General features: G+C 51.9%; 1 protein-coding gene across 1 annotated transcript in view; it reads left to right on the forward strand.

The window, feature by feature from the left end:
* PRIMA1 (proline rich membrane anchor 1) overlaps window positions 1-22,570 on the forward strand; it is a 72,221-nt gene that overhangs the window by 41,005 nt on the left and 8,646 nt on the right. Inside the window, exon 4 of the mRNA XM_023205326.2 lies at window positions 11,918-12,047. Coding sequence (XP_023061094.1) covers window positions 11,918-12,047 — 130 coding nt within the window. The remainder of the gene's footprint in view (window positions 1-11,917; window positions 12,048-22,570) is intronic.

A 22,570-nucleotide genomic window follows, 5' to 3' on the forward strand; every position in this document is an offset into this window, starting at 1 on the left:
ACACACACTCATACACACACACATACATACACACACACTCACACACACACTCATATGCACTCCCATGTACTCTGTCACACACTCACACACTCATACACATACTCCCACGCACATACTCCCCCACACTCCCACCCACACACCACCTCCTGACTGAAAAGCCTTCCCATGACTTCTCCCACCAGAATCCGCTCCACGACGCCGCTCCCTTTTGCAGTGAAACTCGAATTGCGAGTTGTGCAGACCCGCGGTTTCCATTTCCTCTCTCTCATTCTTTCTTTGCCTCCCTCCATTCCCGCCAAACCACTTTTCAGCGGCCAGCAGCCAACTGTGGCTCCATCCCGTCGCCGGCTCCCAGCCTGGCTGTACCTGACCGTCAGCTGCGGTGGACACAGGTGACCTCCCCTCGTCCTGGACGTCCCTTCCCGACGCGGCCGCAGGACCGGATGGCCTGGGCCGCCTTCCCTGCTGGCCTCCCCCGTCACCCTCCTCTGCACCTCCTCATGCTGAGGTGCCCCAGGGCCAGGCCTTGGTCCTCTTCTCCCCTCTGTCTACCCTCTGCCACCTGACGATCCCCTGCGGCCCCAGGGCTGGGTGCTGACCACTCCCAAATGGCCGCCTCCAGCCTTCGATTCTGAATGAAGAGGGTAGACAGAGGGGAGAAGAGGACCAAGGCCTGCTCCCACCCTGGCTGCTTTCTCACCGGCTCCCATGGAGTGTGACAATTTCCAACTTCACACCTGACCTCCACACCGTCCGGAAGCTGCACAGGCCCAGGAGCCCTCCCCATCAGTGGGTGACAGCTTCCTCCTCCCACAAGCCACCGGAAACCCTCAGAGTCATCCTTGCTCCTCTCTGTGTCTGCCACCCACATCCACATTTCCATGAAATCTACCTTGAAAGCATTTCCAGGCTCTGACCTTTTCTCACCCCCTCTGCTGAGAACCCCCGAGTCTGAGCCCCCCATCTCGCTGCTAGGTTACAGCAGTCTCCCCACAGCCCCCCGCCCTTCCCCACCACACACCCGGTCTCAACACAAAGGGGCCGTGCTCACCTGCAGGTCAGACCTCACCACCCTCCCTGCAGTCCTCCCCACGGCCTCCTGATGGCATCTCCAAGGCCCCATGTGGTACCATCTCCTTCTAGTCTCCCCTCGCCACTCCCTCTCGGCCACACTGGCCTCCTTCCTGCTCCCCAGAACTGCCACGCCCACACTCACCTCAGTGCCCGCGCTCACCTCAGGGCCCGAGCTCTCCTCAGGACCTGCACTCACCTCAGGGCCTGCACTCTGGCCATTCCTTCCCCCCATCAGACACCTGCATGATGAACCCCCTGCCGAATTCCAGTCTTTGCTCCAATGTCTTCTCTGGAGACTGACCCTGACCACCCTACATCACACTGAGACCCCCCCCAACCCTGCACCCCAGCACCCTCAATCCCCATAAGCTGTTCAGCTTTGGAGTAAAGCACGCAGCAGTGTGCAGGAGAAGCCACCTCTTCTGCATCTCCCTTAAGAGCCGGGAAACCATTCCCAGGACCCCCCAGCAGACTTTTCCTCTCCTGTCCTTGCCGGAACCTATGACCCCTAAACCAATTAGGGGCATAAGTACTGGAACAACCAGGCCTGGCTGCGACCCCTGAAAACCCACCTCCTAGACTGAGCCCGCCCCTCCCAAAGCCTAGGCCCTCTGGGGGGCCAGGGATACAGGAGGGGAGTCGGAGTTCTGCAGGGAGAAGGGGAAGGACCTGGGCAGGTGGCGGAGGGTGTCTGCTGCTGGCTCTCTGATCCTGTCTCTCATGAGGAGGTGCTTCTGTTGCCTTCCCCCGACTTATAGTGGAAGAAACTGAGATTAAATCTAACAGAGTCGATGACTTGCCCAAGGTCAGGATCCGGATTTTAACTCCTGGTGCTTCTGATTCAAAGCCAGTGTGGATAACCACTGTGCTGAACTGGGCAGCTGACATGATACCCCAGGAAGGAAGGGCTGGTGGGGGGATGGGACAACCGAGATAACCCAGCAAGACCCAGCACAGGGCTGGAGTCAGGGAGAAGGTGGAGAGGGGCTCGGAGGGAGCAGCCGCAGGATGTGGCCACTCAGAGGGCAGAGGGAATGCCCACGTGGGGGCCTGAGCCAGGAGGAAGGCACTGCCCCAGCGGTATTGAGGAGCACGGGGCAAGGAGGCCCCACTCCATGTTGGATGCCTCCAGCACAGGGGACCCACCAGGCTGGGGCTGGGGGCCTGAAAGGTGCTGCACACACAAAGCAGTTGCTGAGAAAAGGCTGAGGGCAGAGAGAATGTTTTCGGGACCATTCGTACAGCGGTGAGGGTGGGACCCGGGGCTCTGACAACTCTTCCCATGAAGCTCACTCAGTGAAGAGTCCAGTCGGGCCCACCCTTGTGGCTTGGGCTGCTCTGGAGCCCTGAGACCGTCCTGGTGGCACTTTGAGGTCTGACTTCCCGCCGCACCACCCACCACAGGCTGACCAAGGCGTTATGCATATCCACAGGCCCACTGTTCCCATCTGTGGTGGGTGAGAGGGGGGCGTGCTCCATGCTGCCAGCCACCAAAGCCCAGCTTCCTGGGGCAGGAAGGGGCATGGTTGGCATGCAGGAGGCAGCGTGGGGGAAGTGGGCAAGAGGCAGACTGCCCCAAAACAGGCCAAGCCAGCATCACTTCCCTGGGATACTCCCCTCCCACTCCTGCCCAGGGCTACACGTTGCAGGGCAGGAGCCCCATTGAGGCTACAGTGCCCACACACTGCTTCCCTCCTACACAGTAGAGAAGGGTGTGCCCCTTAGTTTTGGAAAAAGCAGGCCACTGAGGCACCCCCAGGAGCTCTGTGCCCCAGGGAGGCTAGATGCACCTCCCTGGCTTTCTGTTAAGCATGGGCTGGGCACGGGTGCCTCTCACCTGTGGTTATGGGCAGCCAGGAGCTTCCCGCTGTAGGAACCCATGATTGGAGGGAGGAATTGGGGAGACTTATGAAACAGGGCATCTCCATGCTGAACCCTGAAGCCTGAGCCAAATTCCCACTGACAGAGAAGGAGTGGGGGCCCCTGAATTGTAGGTGCACAAGGGCACTGCGTTCATCCAGGCACACCCCAAAGGAGATTTCTCATTTATCTGTAGAAATAGGGGCTTGTTGCAGAGGTTGGGTAAGGCATCGAGGTCTGATTTTGTATTTGTGGTTTTCAAGAGCAGCCCACGTGCTCTGATGCCTTCGGGGTGAGGAGTGAGTGAGCAGCCCCACACCCAGGCTGGCTCTCCACACCTCCCCCAGCCGCCGTAGGAGGTAGACGCCCTGGCACAGGCCTCCCCGAGGGCACCCTGTGCCCAGGAATGGAGAGCAGTGGCCTGAGAGGCGGCCCCTTGTGTCCCTGAGACAATGGGACCCTGTGTGGGGTCAGGCCCACAGAAGAGTGGCCGGCCCCGCTCCCATGCCACTCCTTCCTCGGTGGCCTTGGGGCTGGGGGCCCTGAGGCAGGGAAAGGGCGGTCAGCCCAGAAGAGACTTCAGAGAAACCGCATCCTTTGTGGTGCTTTGGGGGCAGTTCATAAATAAGGCTGAGACCGAAGGACCTGGGTCGGGTCCCTGTGTGGCCACGGGCGGGCTCCTCCCCTTTTCTGAGCCTCAGTTTCCCCCTCTGTCCAAAGGGTCTACAAAACAGATTCTGCATCACACAAATCTTTAGCAAAGCTCCAGCCCCCACACTGTCTTTGTGAGCCAGACAAAACCAGTGGGGGCTTCAGGAAGCTGGCTGAGGCAGGGCCGAAGAGGACGCACGTTCCTAAGTGCTTTTCAGCATCCCGCCCCCTTTCAGGGCGCGGCGAGTCCTGTGCATTTGCACTTTTCGGTGACATGCTGGATCGTTTCCTCAAGACCCTTTGGTGGGTGGAAGGGAGCGGTGCCAAAGGGAACCCCTGCACACACTGAGGACCAGCGGTGCCATGAGACTGTCCCTGGAGCAGGGCTGTGACTCCTTTCACCTCTGCTCCCCATGGCCGAGTCACCAGGCCCACACTCGTTTTAAGGCAGAGAAACAACTCCCAGCGCAGGTGCTTCTGCCTTCGGTTTCCCACAACAAAGGCTGAACTGTTCTCGGAGGCTTGGGAAGCACCTTCACCGACATTGGCTCCTTGAGGGAGACAGAGGCTGATCTCTACGGCGCAAGGGGCCCTAGACAAGTGGCACTAGACTGCACTGTCAGCAGTTGTGACCCGCCTGATGGGCCTGGAGCTGGGCTGCTCAGGAAGCCAGAAGCAGAGAGAGCAACTGCAGTGACAGCTCCCACCTGACTGCAATCAAGGCCAGTTAAGCGCCAGGCCCTTTCAGCTCCTGAGGAATAGTCAGGAAGCCACTCAGGCAGCCCAGGGCTTGAGTCCCCAAAGACCTGGAAAGTTAGGAGAGCCATCTAACGATGCCTCTGAGGCCCAGAGGCCCCCAGCATGCCCATGGTGTCACCAGCAATGCCTGGCACTGAGGCTCCAGAACCAGGGAGCCGTGTGGGCTGCCTGGGCTGCCCACTCACAGGGTCAAGAGGCCCAGCTGTAGATAAGGCCTCCATCTCACAATGGAGAAACAATTTTAAACCCAAGAACATGGCTCTCACTCCGCTCTTCTAGACCCAGACTGCATTCCTAGTTCAAGATATCTTGCAAAACTGAGATTGTTTCCAACCTACTCGCTGTTTGATTCATTCATCCCTGGATCTGTTCCCTCCTGTCAGTCCAGCACCTCCTGTGTGCAGCTTCTCTCCAACAGCTGGCTCTGACGGGGACAGCTGTTTGCCCGGGTCATACATTAGTATGTATTGAGGTAGCCGTGAGTACTGTTGCAAGGCCCCTGACTGTGTGGCCTCAGTTTCTCCACTTCTGAAAGGGGAATATAACTGAGCTATGCACCATTGTGCCTAGTAGGACCTTGAAGTCTTTGCTATTCCTAGTACCCACCAAAATGCTGTCTCCATCATCTCCTTTGATAGTCACAAGAACCCTATGAGGACGATAGAGGAGGCATTTGCCACCAAGAGTACCTGGAGGGCTTGTCTGACCTCACACACTTCTTTCATGCATTGAACCTTGGGTGGATCCACAAGTCCACCTCCCCCACCCTGCCCCAGGGAATTTTCTGGTCTCCTTGGACTCCTTAGCCTCCCTGGAGCCCATACAGGTGGGCACAACCAAAGCTGCCCACCCCACCTGCTTCTTCTGCAAACATCCATGGGATCTATCTTTTCTATTTATTTCACAGCACTTGCCACAATGTGCCATTATATATTCATTGGTGTATTTGCTTACCACTGGCTTCTTCTACTCTTCTCAGAGTTCCCTTGGGGAGAGACCTCATTTGTCTTGTTCATTCTCTGGACTCTCAGCTGAATCTCTCCAGCTTATGGAGCTGGCCAGGCCCTGCGGATTCTCCCTCCCTGCACTAGTGTTTTGGAAACTCTCAAGGCAGTGAGCTGGGCCTGTGGTAGGACTCACCTCATAGGAATCACTGTCTTTGTTTGCCTCTTTTAAAAACCACTGTTTCACATCTTTGGTATGGTTTTGGATGTTTCCAAAAACCATATGGGTTTGGATGTTTCAGACAGGAGGGCAGATCTGGCCCCTGTTACTCCATCTTGGCTGGAAGCAGAGTCCGAAGCTTTTAACAATGCATCTCATAACGAAAAGACAGCTGCTCCTCTGAGGAAGCAACACTGAGCCTGGGCAGCTCGCAATTGCTCTCTCTGGTTGCCAGCTTCATCATCTTTACAGGCGTCAGGAGTGTTTAATGAATACAGCAGACAAAGCCTCACTGAGCCTTGGGGAAGACAGTGTTGTGACCCCTGAGATGTCAGGACAGCTCCTGCCTTTCTGTTGTGTTTGCAGAATCTTGGCTGGGAGGTAGAGGGGGTGACAGAGGAGGCAGAGAGCCCGGGTAGCCTCAGTCCTGGAACTTAGCACTCTCTGATTGTCTCAGCCTCCCTGTCTCTCATAAGGCATCATCCGCACCCCTGAAATAACCTTCACCTTCTGTATGAGCAATTCATGCATGCCTCTTCCCCCGGAGACTCCTGAGCAAGATGATCAGGTCTTAGCTTTGTAATTAACAATCCATGGGGCAGCTGGCGCCAGCCCTGGTAAAGGCGCAGTTTACGTCTGATTATCTTTGTACTCCCAGATCCTAGCACAGTGCCAGGCACTGAGGGTGCTCAGTTTGCTGGAAGAACAAATGACTGAATGAGCACCTTCATGATGCTATCTTCTCGAACATGAACCATCAATCTGCGCACATGTAAGCTGTCTTAGCACCTCCAGAAAGAGGTGCTGGCCACACCCCATGGGAGGGAAGTTCAGGCAGGGATGGACCCAGCCTGTAGCCCAAAGATCAGGGTCCCAACCCTGGCCCATGGGAAAGTTGCTTATTGATCCTGAGACTCCATATTGTATTCTCTTTTCTGAGGTAACACCTCCTAGACTTCCTCCAGCTCCAACATTCTCTAATTGACTCAAGCAAGGATAAATAAGGATGCATTCTTTGAACACAACAGCTGGTTTTCTGAGCAAAATCCAAGATGTATGCCTTGACTAGGTTTCACAAAATGCGTCCCTCATTTCATAGCTATTTGCGTTTTTGCCTTGGGTAGTTTCCTCACACACGTGCGGTGATGAGTGTGCTTGCAGAATATTAGAGGGGAACCTGTGCAGGATGCTGCGAGCCATGGGCTTACTGCTTTCAGTATCAATTATGTTTGAAAAGGAATAGCAAAAGAAAATTCCCACCCAACTAACAGAGAATGTAAAGAAGAGAGGCACTGTGAAATTCAGTGCCAAATTCCCTATGAGGTTTATAATCAGTCAAGTTGATGAAATTTCTCAACAGGGGCCCTGTTGGCATTTTTCAAGGGACAATCCTACCTTGTGTGAGAATATCCAGTTCATTGTCATTAACATCCATAGCTGCTGTGATCACACATTGCGACAGCCAAGACAGCACCCACCCCAATATTTCTAAGTGCTTACAGGAGGGGGTACGGCAGCCCCTGGCTGAGACCACACACACCGGTAGTTCTGTCCGCAGCCACAGGAGTGTCGGTGTGACCGTCTGTGGTCCTGGACCATTGGTGGCAGGCATGGCCCTGGGGTCTCTCCCAGAGGAGTCACAGCCTGAAGTAGAGCCATGGAAACCAAAATTGCTTCCCTTTGTGGTGAAAATGAGGAGGTAAACCTTTGGGGCTTGGGGGTGCAGTGTAGACAGAACAGCCTTGGATGATCTGGCTATATTTCTGACTCTCCAGCAGTGACTTCTGACTTCCCAGAGTGTAGGGAAGGTGAGGACATCACCCCAGGAAGACACAGCCAAGTCAGGGATACCCCAAAGTGAGGAATTGGAGAGAAGGATTTTTTGTTTGATATTTCACCAAGAAACCATTGAACAAGTTCATCATGGGGAAAATGAGAAACCCTGTGGCTCTCCTTTTTCGTATTTTAGAGTTCATTCCTATTTTCTTTTATTTATTTATTTATTTATTTTTTATTATACTTTAAGTTCTAGGGTACATGTGCATAACGTGCAGGTTTGTTACATATGTATACTTGTGCCATGTTGGTGTGCTGCACCCATCAATTCGTCAGCACCCATCAATTCATCATTTATATCATGTATAACTCCCAATGCAATCCCTCCCCACTACCCCCTCCCCATGATAGGCCCCAGTGTGTGATGTTCCCCTTCCCGGGTCCAAGTGATCTCATTGTTCAGTTCCCACCTATGAGTGAGAACATGCGGTGTTTGGTTTTCTGTTCTTGTGATAGTTTGCTAAGAATGATGGTTTCCAGCTGCATCCATGTCCCTACAAAGGACGCAAACTCATCGCTTTTTATGGCTGCATAGTATTCTATGGTGTATATGTGCCACATTTTCTTAATCCAGTCTGTCACTGATGGACATTTGGGTTGATTCCAAGTCTTTGCTATTGTGAATAGTGCCACAATAAACATACGTGTGCATGTGTCTTTATAGCAGCATGATTTATAATCCTTTGGGTATATACCCAGTAGTGGGATGGCTGGCTCATATGGTACATCTAGTTCTAGATCCTTGAGGAATTGCCATACTGTTTTCCATAATGGTTGAACTAGTTTACAATCCCACCAACAGTGTAAAAGTGTTCCTATTTCTCCACATCCTCTCCAACACCAGTTGTTTCCTGACTTTTGAATGATTGCCATTCTAACTGGTGTGAGATGGTATCTCATTGTGGTTTTGATTTGCATTTCTCTGATGGTGAGTGATGATGAGCATTTTTTCATGTGTCTGTTGGCTGTATGAATGTCTTCTTTTGAGAAATGTCTGTTCATATCCTTTGCCCACTTTTTGATGGGGTTGTTTGTTTTTTTCTTGTATATTTGTTTGAGTTCTTTGTAGATTCTGGATATTAGCCCTTTGTCAGATGAGTAGATTGCAAAAATTTTCTCCTATTTTGTGGGTTGCCTGTTCACTTTGATGGTAGTTTCTTTTGCTGTGCAGAAGCTCTTTAGTTTAATTAGATCCCATTTGTCAATTTTGCTGCTGTTGCTTTTGGTGTTTTAGACATGAAGTCCTTGCCCATGCCTATGTGCTGAATGGTACTACCTAGGTTTTCTTCTAGGGTTTTTATGGTATTAGATCTAACATTTAAGTCTCTAATCCATCTTGAATTAATCTTCGTATAAGGAGTAAGGAAAGGATCCAGTTTCAGCTTTCTACTTATGGCTAGCCAATTTTCCCAGCACCATTTATTAAATAGGGAATCCTTTCCCCATTTCTTGTTTCTCTCAGGTTTGTCAAAGATCAGATGGCTGTAGATGTGTGGTATTATTTCTGAGGACTCTGTTCTGTTCCATTGGTCTATATCTCTGTTTTGGTACCAGTACCATGCTGTTTTGGTTACTGTAGCCTTGTAGCATAGTTTGAAGTCAGGTAGCGTGACACCTCCAGCTTTGTCCTTTTGACTTAGGATTGTCTTGGCAATGCGGGCTCTTTTTTGGTTCCATATGAACTTTAAAGCAGTTTTTTCCAATTCTGTGAAGAAACTCATTGGTAGCTTGATGGGGATGGCATTGAATCTATAAATAACCTTGGGCAGTATGGCCATTTTCACGATATTGACTCTTCCTATCCATGAGCATGGTATGTTCTTCCATTTGTTTGTGTCCTCTTTTATTTCACTGAGCAGTGGTTTGTAGTTCTCCTTGAAGAGGTCCTTTACATCCCTTATAAGTTGGATTCCTAGGTATTTTATTCTCTTTGAAGCAATTGTGAATGGAAGTCATTCTTATTTTCAATGCTATATTGTGTATCTTTTCAGTGTTGAGGTTTCTAAAGGCCTGGTCCTGCCCTAGCTGAGAAGCCCAGTGGCATCCTCCTATCAGCCATCTCTCAGGAAGCATTTCTTTCTTTTTATTTTATTTTATTTATTGATTTTTTTTTTTTAGATGGAATCTCTGTCACCCAGGCAGGAGTGCAATGGCACAATCTCAGCTCACTGCAACCTCCACCTCCTGGGTTCAAGCAATTCTCCTACCTCAGCCTCCCGAGTAGCTGGGATTACAGGTGCCTGCCACCATGCCCAGATAATTTTTGTATTTTTAGCAGAGACAGGGTTTCACCATGTTGGCCAGGCTGGTCTTAAACTCCTGACCTCAGGTGATCCACCTTCCTCGGCCTCCCAAAGTGCTGGGATTACAGGCGTGAACCACCATTAGGAAGCATTTCTGATTCTACTTGGTCTCTGTGACATCTGAGGCTCACTCGTGGGGACCTTGCATTTGTTAGTGGGGTTCTGGTTCACTGGGAAACACATAGTGGCTCCCTGGATCTCCTAATCCAGCTGCAACAAATCAGTAACCGCTCCCTTCTTCCCATCTTCTTTCTTCTTTCCACCTTTCTTCATGCTGCACAGAATGTACAAAGGTACAAGCATTCAGGAAAAACAGCTTGGCATGTCCTTCTAAAGTTTATCATACACATACCACACAACCCAGCAATTCCACTCCTAGATATTTATCCAAGAGAAATAGGAAAATGTGTCTGTACAAAGATTTGTACACAAATGTTTATAGCAGTTCTATTCACAATAGTCAGAACTGGAAACAACCTAGGTGTTGGTCATCAAGTGAATGGATGAACAAATCGTGGCCGGGCGCGGTGGCTCATGCCTGTAAACCCAGCACTTTGGGAGACCAAGGTGGGCAGATCACCTGAGGCTGGGAGTTCAAGACCAGCCTGACCAACATGGAGAAACCCCGTCCCTACTAAAAATACAAAATTAGTTGGGCGTGGTGACGCATGCCTGTAATCCCAGCTACTTGGGAGGCTGAGGCAGGAGAATCGCTTGCACCTGGGAGGCAGAGGTTGCAGTGAGCCAATGCACTCCAGCCTGGGCAACAAGAGCGAAACTTCGTCTCAAAAAAAATATTGTGATATGTTCATATAAATACTATTCAGCAATGAAGGAAGGAGCTGCTGAAATACGCAGCAACATGGATGAATCTCAAAAACACTATGCTAAATAAAGGAACAAAAAAATACATACTGCGTGATCCCATGTATGTGAATGTCAAAACCAAGCAAATGTAATTGATGATTTTAGAAATCAGAATAGCAGTTGCCCCCAGGATGGGATTGATTAGAAAGAGGCACAGGGACACTTTCTGGGCTGTTGAAAATATTCTGTGTCATGCAGGAGGTGTGGCTTCCCCTGGTGCATGCATTTGTCAAAGTTCAGAGGATGGTACTTTTAAGATGGGGGGTGCATTTCACTAGATGTAAATTACACTTTGATAAAAATCGTAATAATGAAGCCATCCATATTACCCTTTGGGAAGTCATCCCCTGGTTCCTCACTTACTATTGCACCCCTCAAAGTATCTATTATAGAGTGGACACCAAGTCTGGGGTATATTTCTGATTCTTTTGCATATATTCACATCTTGGAGACCTGTCCAAAGTTAATACTGTCTCTCTGTCTGTCCATCCATCCATCCCTTCCTTCCTCCCTCATTATCCCCCTTTCTCTTTTTTTTCCTCTTTTCCCTCTCATTTCCTTCCTTCCTCCCTCCCATTCCTTTTGCAATTCTGGGCACTCCTTTCCAGTGGTGTCTGAGTCTTCCCAGAAGTCCCGGGATGAGGCTGTGCGATGTCTTTGCTTTTCTCAGAGGAAAGTGAACCGGCCTCACTGACACAAAGTCCTTCAGGTCCACCCCAACACGGCCTGTGCCAAGGGAGGGAGGACAGGTTCACCCCAAGGACTCCATGGATTGAGTAACTAAAAGAGGGCCCTGTAGCACCAGTGTCCGGTGCCTTGTCAATGACACTTTTCCAAATTTTGGCCACCTCCGTGCAAACTGACATAGCGGCAAATACCCACCCCACGGACTGAATCCAAGAAGGGAGAAAGTCTGCGTCTTGCAAGGAATTAGCTTAAGAAATGGACATTGGCAGTCCTCCCTCTCTTTCCTTCCTCCCTCAGCATCCCCTGTGAGCCCTGCTCCCCACCCCCGCCTGCAGAGGAACCAGATTTAGTGCCTCAACTGAGAGAATGAGACGCTCTGTTATTTTTCATGGAAAATTAGACCTGACCCTGCTGTCAGTTAGCTCATGCCAAGGGAGGATGGATGGCCTGGGGCGCGTCGCTTAGCCCCTGCTCTGAGCACACCGGGACAGGGATGGAGGCGCTCGGAGGCCAGCCTGGCTGGGGGCCAGCCATGATGTCACCTGCCGCAGGGTGGGGGTAGGGATGGCAGGAAAGGTCAGGGAGCCTTCATCCAGGTGATGGATGCCAGTGGCCTCCCCATGCCTTTGTTGGTGTCACCCATGATGGTCCCACCTCTGTCACTGGCCATGACCAGCTCATCCAGGGGACACTCAGGCTGCTCCTGTCTCTTTCAGCTCCCAACTCTACCTCTTGCCCCACTGAGGAAAGCTGGTGGTCGGGGCTGGTGATCATCATTGCCGTATGCTGTGCCTCCCTGGTGTTTCTGACTGTGCTTGTCATCATTTGCTACAAAGCCATAAAAAGGTGAGTGCTCACCCACTGCACCCAGCTCCAAGCCGAAGGGAACCCCAGCTGCGCTTGGGGCTCCTACACACATCCCGTATCATTATTTTAAATTATAAAAGTTGTTAAGTGTATAAGAAGCAGAAAGAACATACAGTGACCTTCCATCTACCCTCACCCTGATTCAACAGTTCATCAGGATTTTGCTATATTTGCTGTATCTATTTTATTTTTGCTTTGATCTTTTTCATTGCCGAAATGTTTAAAGTTGATCTCAGAAATAATGTCTCTGTCACTTTAGGGAGTTTGATTCCACAAGCAATTGATTAGCACCAATTATATGTCAGGCCCAGTGCAAGGTGAAAAATACGAAAATGTTGCAAAGCACCAAAGAGCAATAGGAGTTGTTAACAATATAATTATTTCTAAGGAAGTTTTTAAAACATTTCCTGACTCCCAAAATTAGAGGCCCCACATTAAGAACATTCCTAACACCTAAAATATTTACGTTTACTCTTTAAATTGGTTGTTCTATGTGATGTCACTTTAGTAATTCAAAAGCAGAAAGTAAAATATCAAGGTAAAAGTCTTAAAACAAGTGCACGATCAGGCACACAGGGTGGGGGCGTGGAAAGCCAATAGACCAGGAGCATCCTGGTAACGGGGCACAGGAGGGAGGATACCTGGGGGCAGGGCCCGGGCATGGCGGCTCTACGCTGGACAGGCCATGCCCTGGGCATCTGCCACCCAGCCGAGAACCCAAACTCAGAGCCCCCTCTGCCCAAAATGCACATGCTGTGGGGCAGTCTCCAAAAACACTGATAAATAACACAGGCATAACTGTAATCAGCAATACCTCAGCCGGGCACTGGGTTCCTCTCCTCACCAATGTTCTCTTAGTTCATCTCCACCTACATTTTCCCAGTCAACTCCATTTTGCAGAGGAGGTTGAGGTTCTAAGGAGTTAGAGAGCTGCCCGGGGTGCATGGCTGGCAAGTAATGGAGTCAGAAATTGAACCCAGAACAAAGAGACTCCGAAGCCCAGCCCTGACTACAGCACCGTGTTTCAGGGTTATTGATGAGTTAGACTCCAGTGTTGGGCTAAGAAGAGACCTCAGTATTCCTGCCTGCCCTTCCTCAGGGATGCGGGAAAGGGGACACTTGGGGTTTGGTGAGGTCTGTCTGTGCTTCTCTGAGGCCAGAAGGACATACAGACAGAAAGGCCCAGTGCTTCAAGACCCTGTAACTCTGGGTAGGGGCCTAGTCTTGAAAACCAAGGTGGGGCCAAGCACAGTGGCTCACGCCTGTAATCCCAGCATTTTGGGAGGCCAAGGTGGGTGGATCACCTGAGGTCAGGAGTTTGAGACCAGCTTGACCAACATGGTAAAACCCTGTCTCTACTAAAAATACAAAACTTAGCAGGTCATGGTGGCGGATGCCTATAATCCCAGCTACTCGGGAGGCTGAGGCAGGAGAATCGCTTGAACCCAGGAGGCAGAGGTTGCAGTGAGCTGAGATTGCACCACTGCACTCCAGGCTACTGGGCGACAGAGCAAGACTCCATCTCAAAAAAAAAAAGGAAGAAAGAAAACCAAGGTGGATGGTTGGAGTCTCCCAGGGGACATAGCTAATCCAATTCCCACGTGTTTTGTAGGCACCTCCTTTGTGCCAGGCTTGGTGGGCCTGCAAACAGGTAAGACCCAGGCTGTGCCCACAGGCTGCTCCATGAGGCTGTGGGAGATTTGCTGGCAGCCTGCTGTGGCTGCCTGGAGGAGTCACGGTGCATTCTGATCTGGACTATAAAGCATTTGAGCTGAGGGCCTGCTGGAATGGGAGGAGGGTTTTAAGTAGCAGAGCAGGGGAGGCATTCTAGGTCAAAGCACCTGTGAGGGGAAGCAGCTGGGCACCAGGAAGCCCCTGCGATGCAGATGAGGCTGGAGGAAGCCGTGAGCCTGACTGGGGAGGCCTTTGTCACTAGGCTGAGTGGTGACTTTGCTTGTGACTCTAGACACTAGGAAGTACTGAAGATTAGCTTCGGTAGCTACTTTTTTGGGGGAAGAGTGTGCACCACCAGGCCACGGCTGCCAGTCTCCTTGCAGACACGCTCCACTTCCCCTGGGAGAGGCTCAACATGAATAATCTGTTTAATATAAGCCCGTGTTCTTAGAAAAGACACCTGAGCCACTTCTGCCTCCCTCCCTGCCCCAAACCTCCCCTGAAGAAATGTGCTACCTGCTTCTACGGGAGGAGGGAAAGAGAACAGTCACATGAATAGCTCACTATGGCAGTGCCGACCAGCGTAGCCTGCTGGGCTTTGTTTCAGCTGGGCTGGGGGGCTCCCAGGAAGGGTGTGAGGGGCGTCATCTCAGAGCAGCTAGAGGGGCCTCCTGTCTGTCCCTTTCCACTCTCTCTGAGCTCTTAGCTCCTGGGTCTGTTAGCACCCTGGAAAAAACAGAACTCATCCCAGATGGCTCAGTGGACCGACTTCAGATAATAGGCTTCTTCCAGGGACATGGGCGGGGCTCCACCAGGGCGTGGGCGGGGCTTCTTCCAGGGGTGTGGGTGGGGCTTCTTCCAGTGTTGTGGGTGGGGCTCCTGTGGGGCATGGGCGGGGCTTCCTCCACCGATTGACGAGGATTATTCCAGCGCTTTGGGCAGGCCCAGAGAGCAGATGGGGCAGGTGAGGCACTCAGTGACTTGCAGAGTGGGAGCGGTTAGCACCTCTAGGAAGACAGACGAGCGGGGAACTAGTGCTGTGGGAACCTTGTGAGAGACTCGCACTTAGGAGAAGGGCCGCCTAGCAGGAGCTGAGGTTGGAACTGTCAGAGAAGCAGCCCCAAAACAGGGAGGAAGGGGGAAGAAATGCTCCCAGCGGCTCTCCACGCTTAGGTTTACAGTGGGTGCCTCCCACTGGCCAAACCCAAGAAGCAGGGGAATCAGGACACACAGTCAGTAAGGTCAGCCTCCCGGGAGCACAGGGCAGAAAGCCGGTGAAGCAGGCAGGTGGGGTGTAAGCGGACGCTCTGCTGCATAGTCCCTTTGCTGCCCCGCACCAGGCTCTGCATCCATCTCTGGACCAAGACCTGGGGACACCGAGGAATAGGACCCAGCCCTTTGACCTCGAGGTCTTCATAATCCAGAGAGAGCATCCCTGGTGCAGCAGATATTTAATGACAAAAGGGGACTGTGCTCACTGCCGGTGAAGGCAGAAATAGAGCCCAATGCTGCCAGAACCCACCTAGAAGGAGGCTAAGGAGGAGGCCTAACCCCTTGGTGGAGAGAGAAAGAGGCAGCAGAAGCTGCAACCCTGCCTGCAGAGCAAAGTGCTCCCCACTGCCCCCCAGGCGCTGACCTCAGCTAGGGCTGTAAGAGATAGCATCCTCGCTCAGGCCAGCCGCCTGTCCACATTTCTCTCCAGCCAAGCGGAGGATTTCTTGCTCACGGCCAATTGTTTTTGGTCAATAATTCATCTGAAACATGCCTTTTCTCTCAGGAGACAAAAGTATCTCATGTCACTGCAAAACCATTAAAAGGAAAATTTAGTGATAAACCCTACTCTTTTTTTTTTTTTTTTTAATAACTCTCATACCCTCGAGTCCTAGGGATTTCCAAGAGATCTTTGTAAATGGCCCCAACACAGCCTTTCAGAGCCAGGTTGCCGAGAGGATGTTTCTAGAATCAGGTAGGTCAGGGAGGAGGTGACTCTGGAGATGCCTTGGCACCTGGGGGTGTCAGCTGCTGGGACACGGGCCTTGGCAGGGACAGGTGGACACCGAGGGCTGAGTTGCAGTTGTAGAAGGCGCACCCTGCAGGGCCCTCACATCTGTGTCCAAGGCCTGGCTGAGAGGGGGCTGGACCTTGGCAGGAGGAAGTCTCACTAGCACTTGCTAGACGCAGATTAGGTGAATTAACGCTTCCTCCTGTGACTCAGCAAACCTTCACCAAGTCCCACCTGTGCACTGGGTAGACCGTACTCAGGGAGCCTTCAGGCTGGGGGAGTTCAGAGGAGGGACATCTTGCCCAGACCTGGTAGCCAGTGGGCGGTGGGGAGGGGTTTCTTAAAGAGGTGCATTAGCCAGGCCAGGGGACTGGACAGGGAGGGTGTTTACTTGAATTTGCATGAGCATGAGCAGCAGCCCCCAACTCCGCTGTTGATGACCCCAGACTCCAGAGGGTGTTCCCAGACATGGGGAGCCCATGCAACATGCACTTTGGTGGCTTCATTGCCCTGGGCTTGTTGTGAACCAGCCTCTTTATCTACAGCCGCATGGAGAGCAGACCCCAGAGCCCTTGGGTGCTGTGTACCCCTGTGCCTGGCTCCTGGGCACCCTCCCACCCCTAGGCCTGACGGGCACATTTCTGACAGCAGGACAGCCTGATTTGTTAAAAGAGCCTAGAACTGGGAGTCAAGCCCCCAGGCCTGTTCCCATTCCCACCCCCAGCCCAGCCGGGCTTACCCGGGCTCAGCAGGTACACTTCCCTCTGTGGCCTCCGCTTTCCCTCTCTGAAATGACAGTCTCCGAGCAGCCTTTTGTGTCCCTGTCCTGGATTGCAGGGGGACCGTCGCCACTCGGGCACTCAGCCACTTGGATGTATAAATGCTGATCACTCTGCCCACCAGAGCTGAACCAGGTGCCAGGACCAGGTGCCAGGCACTGGGCTACAGGAGTGGGCACCACCGGCACAGTCCCTGCCCACACTGCACATACCTTTTCGAGAGAAGAAGTAGGCATTAATCAGACCAGACTGCCCCCAAAGAACTGTGGATCACAATCAGAGGAGAGGCAGAAGAGCAGAGACAACACGAGTGTCCATCCAGGGCAGGAGACAAACTTAAAACAAGCGATAACCACAGAGAGTAATCAAGATAAAGCTCCAAGGGGCAAGGCACCCACTGCCCAAGTAGACCTCCGATTCCAGCTGGGGGAGCCCCACAGGCCTGTGCACTTGCAGGAATGAGGCTATTTTCCTGGGGTGGTATTTACAGCTTCTCTGACAGCCACACCCTTCACTCAGAGAAGAGCTCCTGTGTTGAGGGGAGATGATGCTCACCCCCTCCACGGAGACACGCCCACACCGGCACAGGAAAAGCACCTTGCCTCCATTGGCCATCCGTGGCGTGGGCCTGTTCTCAATTGCCATGAAGCCATTGGACAAACATTTCCCTCTCACAGGTATAATTGGCGGAAAGACCAATACAAGGCTGCAGTACAATTTGGCTGACCCTGCAGACGTTCACTGCTAACCTTAAATAAGCGTGCTGCCTCCTGGACATGGGCTTGAGTGTGCGTGAATGTGCCTAAGCATCACTTCTTGCCGGACTCTGGCCCTCATCAGCTGTTTGTGGTTGAGCCACTTTCAGTAGAACGAGCACTTTTGAATGCTCAAGTCTTTTTGATGGTGCCTTAGAAAACCCATTGACTGGCACAGGACTGTTTAGTGTTGATCCATTTATTGAGCATCTACTGTGTACTAGGAACTAAGCACAAAGGATGCAGAAGAAACAAGACAGTGCCTGTTCTCCTCCTGCTGGAGGAGGCAGATTAAGCACACACACCAGCAAATTAATAAATGAGGTGATCTTAAAGACTATGAAGAGAAAAAAATACAGGGTAATGGGGAAGAGAAAGAGAAAGGAACGAAGGTTGCATCCTCTCCAAAGAGTTAGGCATGTTGTGCATGCCTTTTGAGACAGCTTAATGACTAAAAAGTATGGCTAGGGCATTGCACATTTATTCCCTCTTTTTAATTTAGTTTTTTTTATCAAAGGATTACATAGACATACTATGGTTTAAAATGTCAAATGTACTCCCAAGGCTCTTAAGAAAGACAGCAGCCCCCTGTCTCTTCCCCCAAGTCTCATTCTTGAGAGGCAACCACTTTCAACAGTTAGCTGTTTCTTCTGATATTTCTCTCCATATGCTAAGTGATGTGTATACTGCTATTTAAATTTTCTTTCCATTTTAAGCACTATTACTTTCTGCTATGGAAGATACCAAGGCCAGCACCCTTGCAGTACAGCCATACAACATACTTCCCCTCTTCTCATTCTCCACCTAGAATGGGGTTCAGTATGGGATTCTGTGCCTATTCAGTGCTTACCTTAGTGTAACAAAGAACATATTGTGCATAGCTGAGCCACATAGTGTACTATGCTATTTCCTTTCCTGGAGTTAACAATGCCTCCTCTCAACACAGTGCATTTTTGTCCTGGGGGCTCCGTGCTCCTCTCTGGGTGGACTGTGGGTCTCTGAGCCTGTTGCACAGTTGTCACCCTACAATAGTTCTCTCCAGCACCCTTCCAAGCTGGATGATCCCAACACGGCTCCTCCCTGGGAACCTGCTACCCTCAGTTCTCTCCTTCTCCAACTCCAGTCCCTCATCTCCTTAGCTTGATTCTTCCATGGATATTTTTCCCAAGATCTTTCCTGGATCATAGACTCGATAGAAAGTTAATCCGTGAAATTAGTTTTCTTTTCAGAATTTACACTCTTTTTGGAGCATTGGGATAGCCCAGAGAAAGGTTAGTTCTTACTGAATGTGTGGCGTATAAAGAAGATCTGGTTACCTGGGGCACCTGGAATGCCAGGGAGGGGTGGAAATGAGTTTCCTATGGAGTCTGAGCCAGAATGAACCTTCATGGTCAAGGGCCAATCTCTTGTTTTACTGATGTGGGAACTGAGAGGCCTTGGAGGCCTTGGGAGAGAAGTGGTTCAGGTTCCAGAGGTTTCCTGCCCTCCTCCTGGATCATTGAGCACTCCTGGAGCACTCTCTGGTCAGTGTCCTTCCCCTTACTTCTTCCAGTTGAGTCCTTGCTGTTTCTCCCTGGAGTCCCAACTCAAATGCCACCTCCTCTGAGACGTCATCCTGGACGAGTATAGAGCTCTCTCTTCCCTGTCCAACTGCTAGAGTCATAGCTCTCCCTGAATTTACAATTCTGCTTTCTGCTGTAGGTAGGTGTATGTCAGTTTTTGTGTGCCCACACACTTGTGTATGAGTGGTTGTGCGCGCACACGGTAGATGGGGATTGGTCATCTTGTCTTACTCATCTCTCTCCCGATGGTGCCCGGCACGATGCCTGGCACATAGTAACTATTCAGTGGTGGTTTCTGTGGTATGAATGGAGGCTTGTTCCCACAGACTTGCCAGAGTCCACCTTTTAAACTGACAAACTCTATTTAGAATTGCAGTAAACTCACTTTTTTTCTCTATCTGGATGAGTGAAATAGTCTGCTTTTGGTGTAAATAGCATGCACCCAATTTTAAGTGTTGGACCTCACCCCTTCACCAGTTTCAGTTTTCCCAGCCCCCTGCCATTCCTGCCCCCGCCCTCCCAGCCCCATTTCTTCAGTATGCCTCCTGCAGTTCTCTCCCTTCTCCACACTCTAGCTCAAGTGCAAGTACCCTGACTCAGTGGTCCCCTCTCCAAGCTTCGGAGTGACACAGCCTCTCTCCCACCTGTGCATGACACAATCCCAGGCTGTGAATGCTGTGGAGCAGCCCAGCCATCTACCTCCTCTTCTTCCTCCCCGCAGGACACACCTACTGTGCCAGGTGCCACCCCAGCCCTCTCTCCCTTGTTGCCTGCTCTGGCCTTCAGCTGATCTGCAGAGTCAGGGCCAAAGGAGGGGGAAGGGGAAGAAAAGGTAGGCCAGGCCCAGAGGCCAGCAGTGAGGACCAGGAATCAGGACAGGAGTGGAAGCGCTTCTTCCACCCTCAACTCACCACAAACTTCCAGGAGCAAGAAATCCACCTTGAATGCATCTTGGTACATTCCTGGGGCCCTGAGATTAGGGCTATCTCATGGGCCAAAGCCTTTTGACCAGGTGGGGTCTCAATGCGGTTCCCATCTTTCACCTCTCCCTGCTGTTCATATGCATACGTGTAGCAACACTTCCTTCTCCCCACTGCACCAAACCCAACCCAGAATCGCCATGCCTGGTTGTACTATGAGTCAGGTCAAAGTTAGTATACTCCAAGGAAGGGCCTCTTTAGGGCAAGTGCTGGGCATTGATGCATGGCCTTGGCTGCTCAGAGACCATCCAGCGTCCTTTGGAACCTGGGCTGGATTCAAGGAGCTCGCACCTGTGCTTAGTCCAGAATCAAGACTCAATCTTTTGACTCCTTGGCCAGTGTGCCTTCCCCTGGGCCTGAATGCCACCTTCTACGCTGTCTTGGGCTTGGCTCTTTGGAGTTCCAGAAGCTGCAGTGTCCTCACCATCACACCCACATCCTCCATCCAGGAAGAGATCAGGCCAGCATGGGGCAGGAGCATGAGGTCCTGATCTGCCCTGGGCTGAGAGGCTTCTTAGGACTTACTTGTCCCCCCATAAAGACCGATCTTCCATGATGGGTGATAAAATCCCAGATGAAGGAGCCTGCTTCATCTGCTGGCGTCGTCGGTGTGGGGGACATGGAGCCCAGGCCTCCGTGCACTGTGGACGGTCATGGACAGAAGGCTCAGCAGGTTGAGGGTGTGCCCAGGACCAGCTGATGGGAGACCCAGACGGATCCCTGCTTCTTAGGGCCTTTTTCTTTTCTCATCAAGAAATTCATGCCTCTCTGGACTCATCTCTCCAGACATGATGGGTCAAGGTCATGGGGCAGGGTGAGGGTAAATGGGAACCCCCATTTAAGAAGCCCTCAGATGACGACCTCTGCAGTCAGGATAAGACCCAGACACCTTGCACCTGCCAGCTGCACCCTGCAGGGGCTGGCTCCTGCCCCACCTCTCCTGCTGGTGTTTTTCTCCTCCTCTCTGCCCTCGTTCTGGACTCTCCAGCTGCATGGGCCTCCATCCTGGCTCTGTCCTGCTCCTTTCATGGCAGGGTCCTTCTCACCCCCTGGACCTCGCTGACCTGTCAGCCTACCAGGCTTCCTGCTATTCTCTCCCTCAACGCCTGGTTCTTTGCTGTCGTAGTTCCTCTCCTAATTTGCTGCAATCTGTTCATTTGTGTACTGCTGGTCAGATGACTGCCAACCTGGTACCAGGTCGAGGCCAGCGTCCTTGGGCCATATGAGTCCGTTTTGTGCACTCAGATGAGCCAAACCCACAGGACCCTGGAGGTGGAGCCACCTGTGGAGGAATCTTGCCCGTGAAGAGAGGTGCCCTGTGCCTGAGGTTGGGGAGTCCAGGGAGGGGGATGGACCGCTGAGGTAGACACCCTCTCAACCTCCTTGTTTGCTTCAGGAGCCCCTGAAGCAGTGCTGGGCATTTCTGTAGTGCCCAAGGTGACCAGGCTGGGCTGGGCTGGCTCAGGACAGCTGAGAAGCATAGGATGCAGGGGAGCCCTGGTGGGGCATGACCGCCCAGGAGATCAGGGCAGGTCTCTCCTGGAAACCCAGCCTCTAGGAGGAACAGATGGCTTTGAGTATTCCCATTACCAGTGAAGGCCTTTTGTGACATCAAGACAAGGTGAAGGGAGGTTTTATGACAGCAAGACAAGGTGAAGGAGGTTATGTGACCTAGGGCTGGTGTGCAAAGGCATGCCCATATGTGTCTGCCTGTGCCCACCTGTTCTGTATAAAACCCCCATCAGACCTCAGCCGAAGGCCCCTCTACCCAGAGGTGTTCCCCAGCCCCCTCATCCCCAGCACAGAGGCGGGTGGCAGAGAGGCATTGTCGCTGGAGTTTGAGGGAAGCGGGTGCCCAGACCTCCAGTGAGACAGACACCATCTGGGCCGCTTCTGCCCACAGAATCCCCAGCAGGGATCTCCACCCCCCAGCATGATTCTGGCATCTCGGCAGCTTGAAGGACAGTCACCGAGGCCTGAGCTACCTTGGAGGTCCCCTGTCCAGGGCTCTGTGCGTTACCCTGCAATCCTTTCTTCAGCATCCGGGCTGGGAAGGGCTCTGCCCTAGAACAAATCCCAGGCTGCAGAGCGGTGCTGAAGGGGAGAGAGAGTCACACCTGTGAGGAGGCCCTCCCCCGGCGGAGCTCGCTCTGCTCCCCTCAGCCCACAGCTCCCAGGGGAGGATGCAAGCATGAGAAATGCACAGGCGCCAGTTCCGCCAAGTTCAGCAGAGGCGGTCAGACAGGTGATGCCAGGGGATGGCCCAGACAGTGGGTCCCACTGGCAGGTGATGACACTCATCTGCCATACACCTGTCTCCCACCGCCTGGACGATGGAGGCTGGACGTGGGGCTGCTGCTTCTCATGGTGACACCCTTGAGGCTCAGAAAGGCGGTTTTCAGCTTCTTGACCCAGGTTCGGGGAAGTCCGAGGTCTACAGAGGAGTCTTATCATGCAACGCTGAGTGTGTGTGTATATGAATGTGGGGATATATGTATATAGGCATGTGCATGCATATGTGTATTCATATGTATGTGTGTACACATATGCACGTGTGTGCGTGCATATGTGTGTAGGGACATGTGTGTATGTGTATATGTTGTGTGTGTGGATTTGTGCATATGTACATGTGTCTGCATGTATGTGTATATTGTTTGTGTGTGTGGATTTGTACGTTTGTTTATGTGGATGTGCCTGTGTGTGCATGTGTGTGTGTAGGTACATGTTTGTATGGGTTTGTGCATATGTAC

Source organism: Piliocolobus tephrosceles, chromosome 6 (genome assembly GCF_002776525.5).
Source record: "Piliocolobus tephrosceles isolate RC106 chromosome 6, ASM277652v3, whole genome shotgun sequence".
Classification (NCBI taxonomy): Eukaryota; Metazoa; Chordata; class Mammalia; order Primates; family Cercopithecidae; genus Piliocolobus; species Piliocolobus tephrosceles.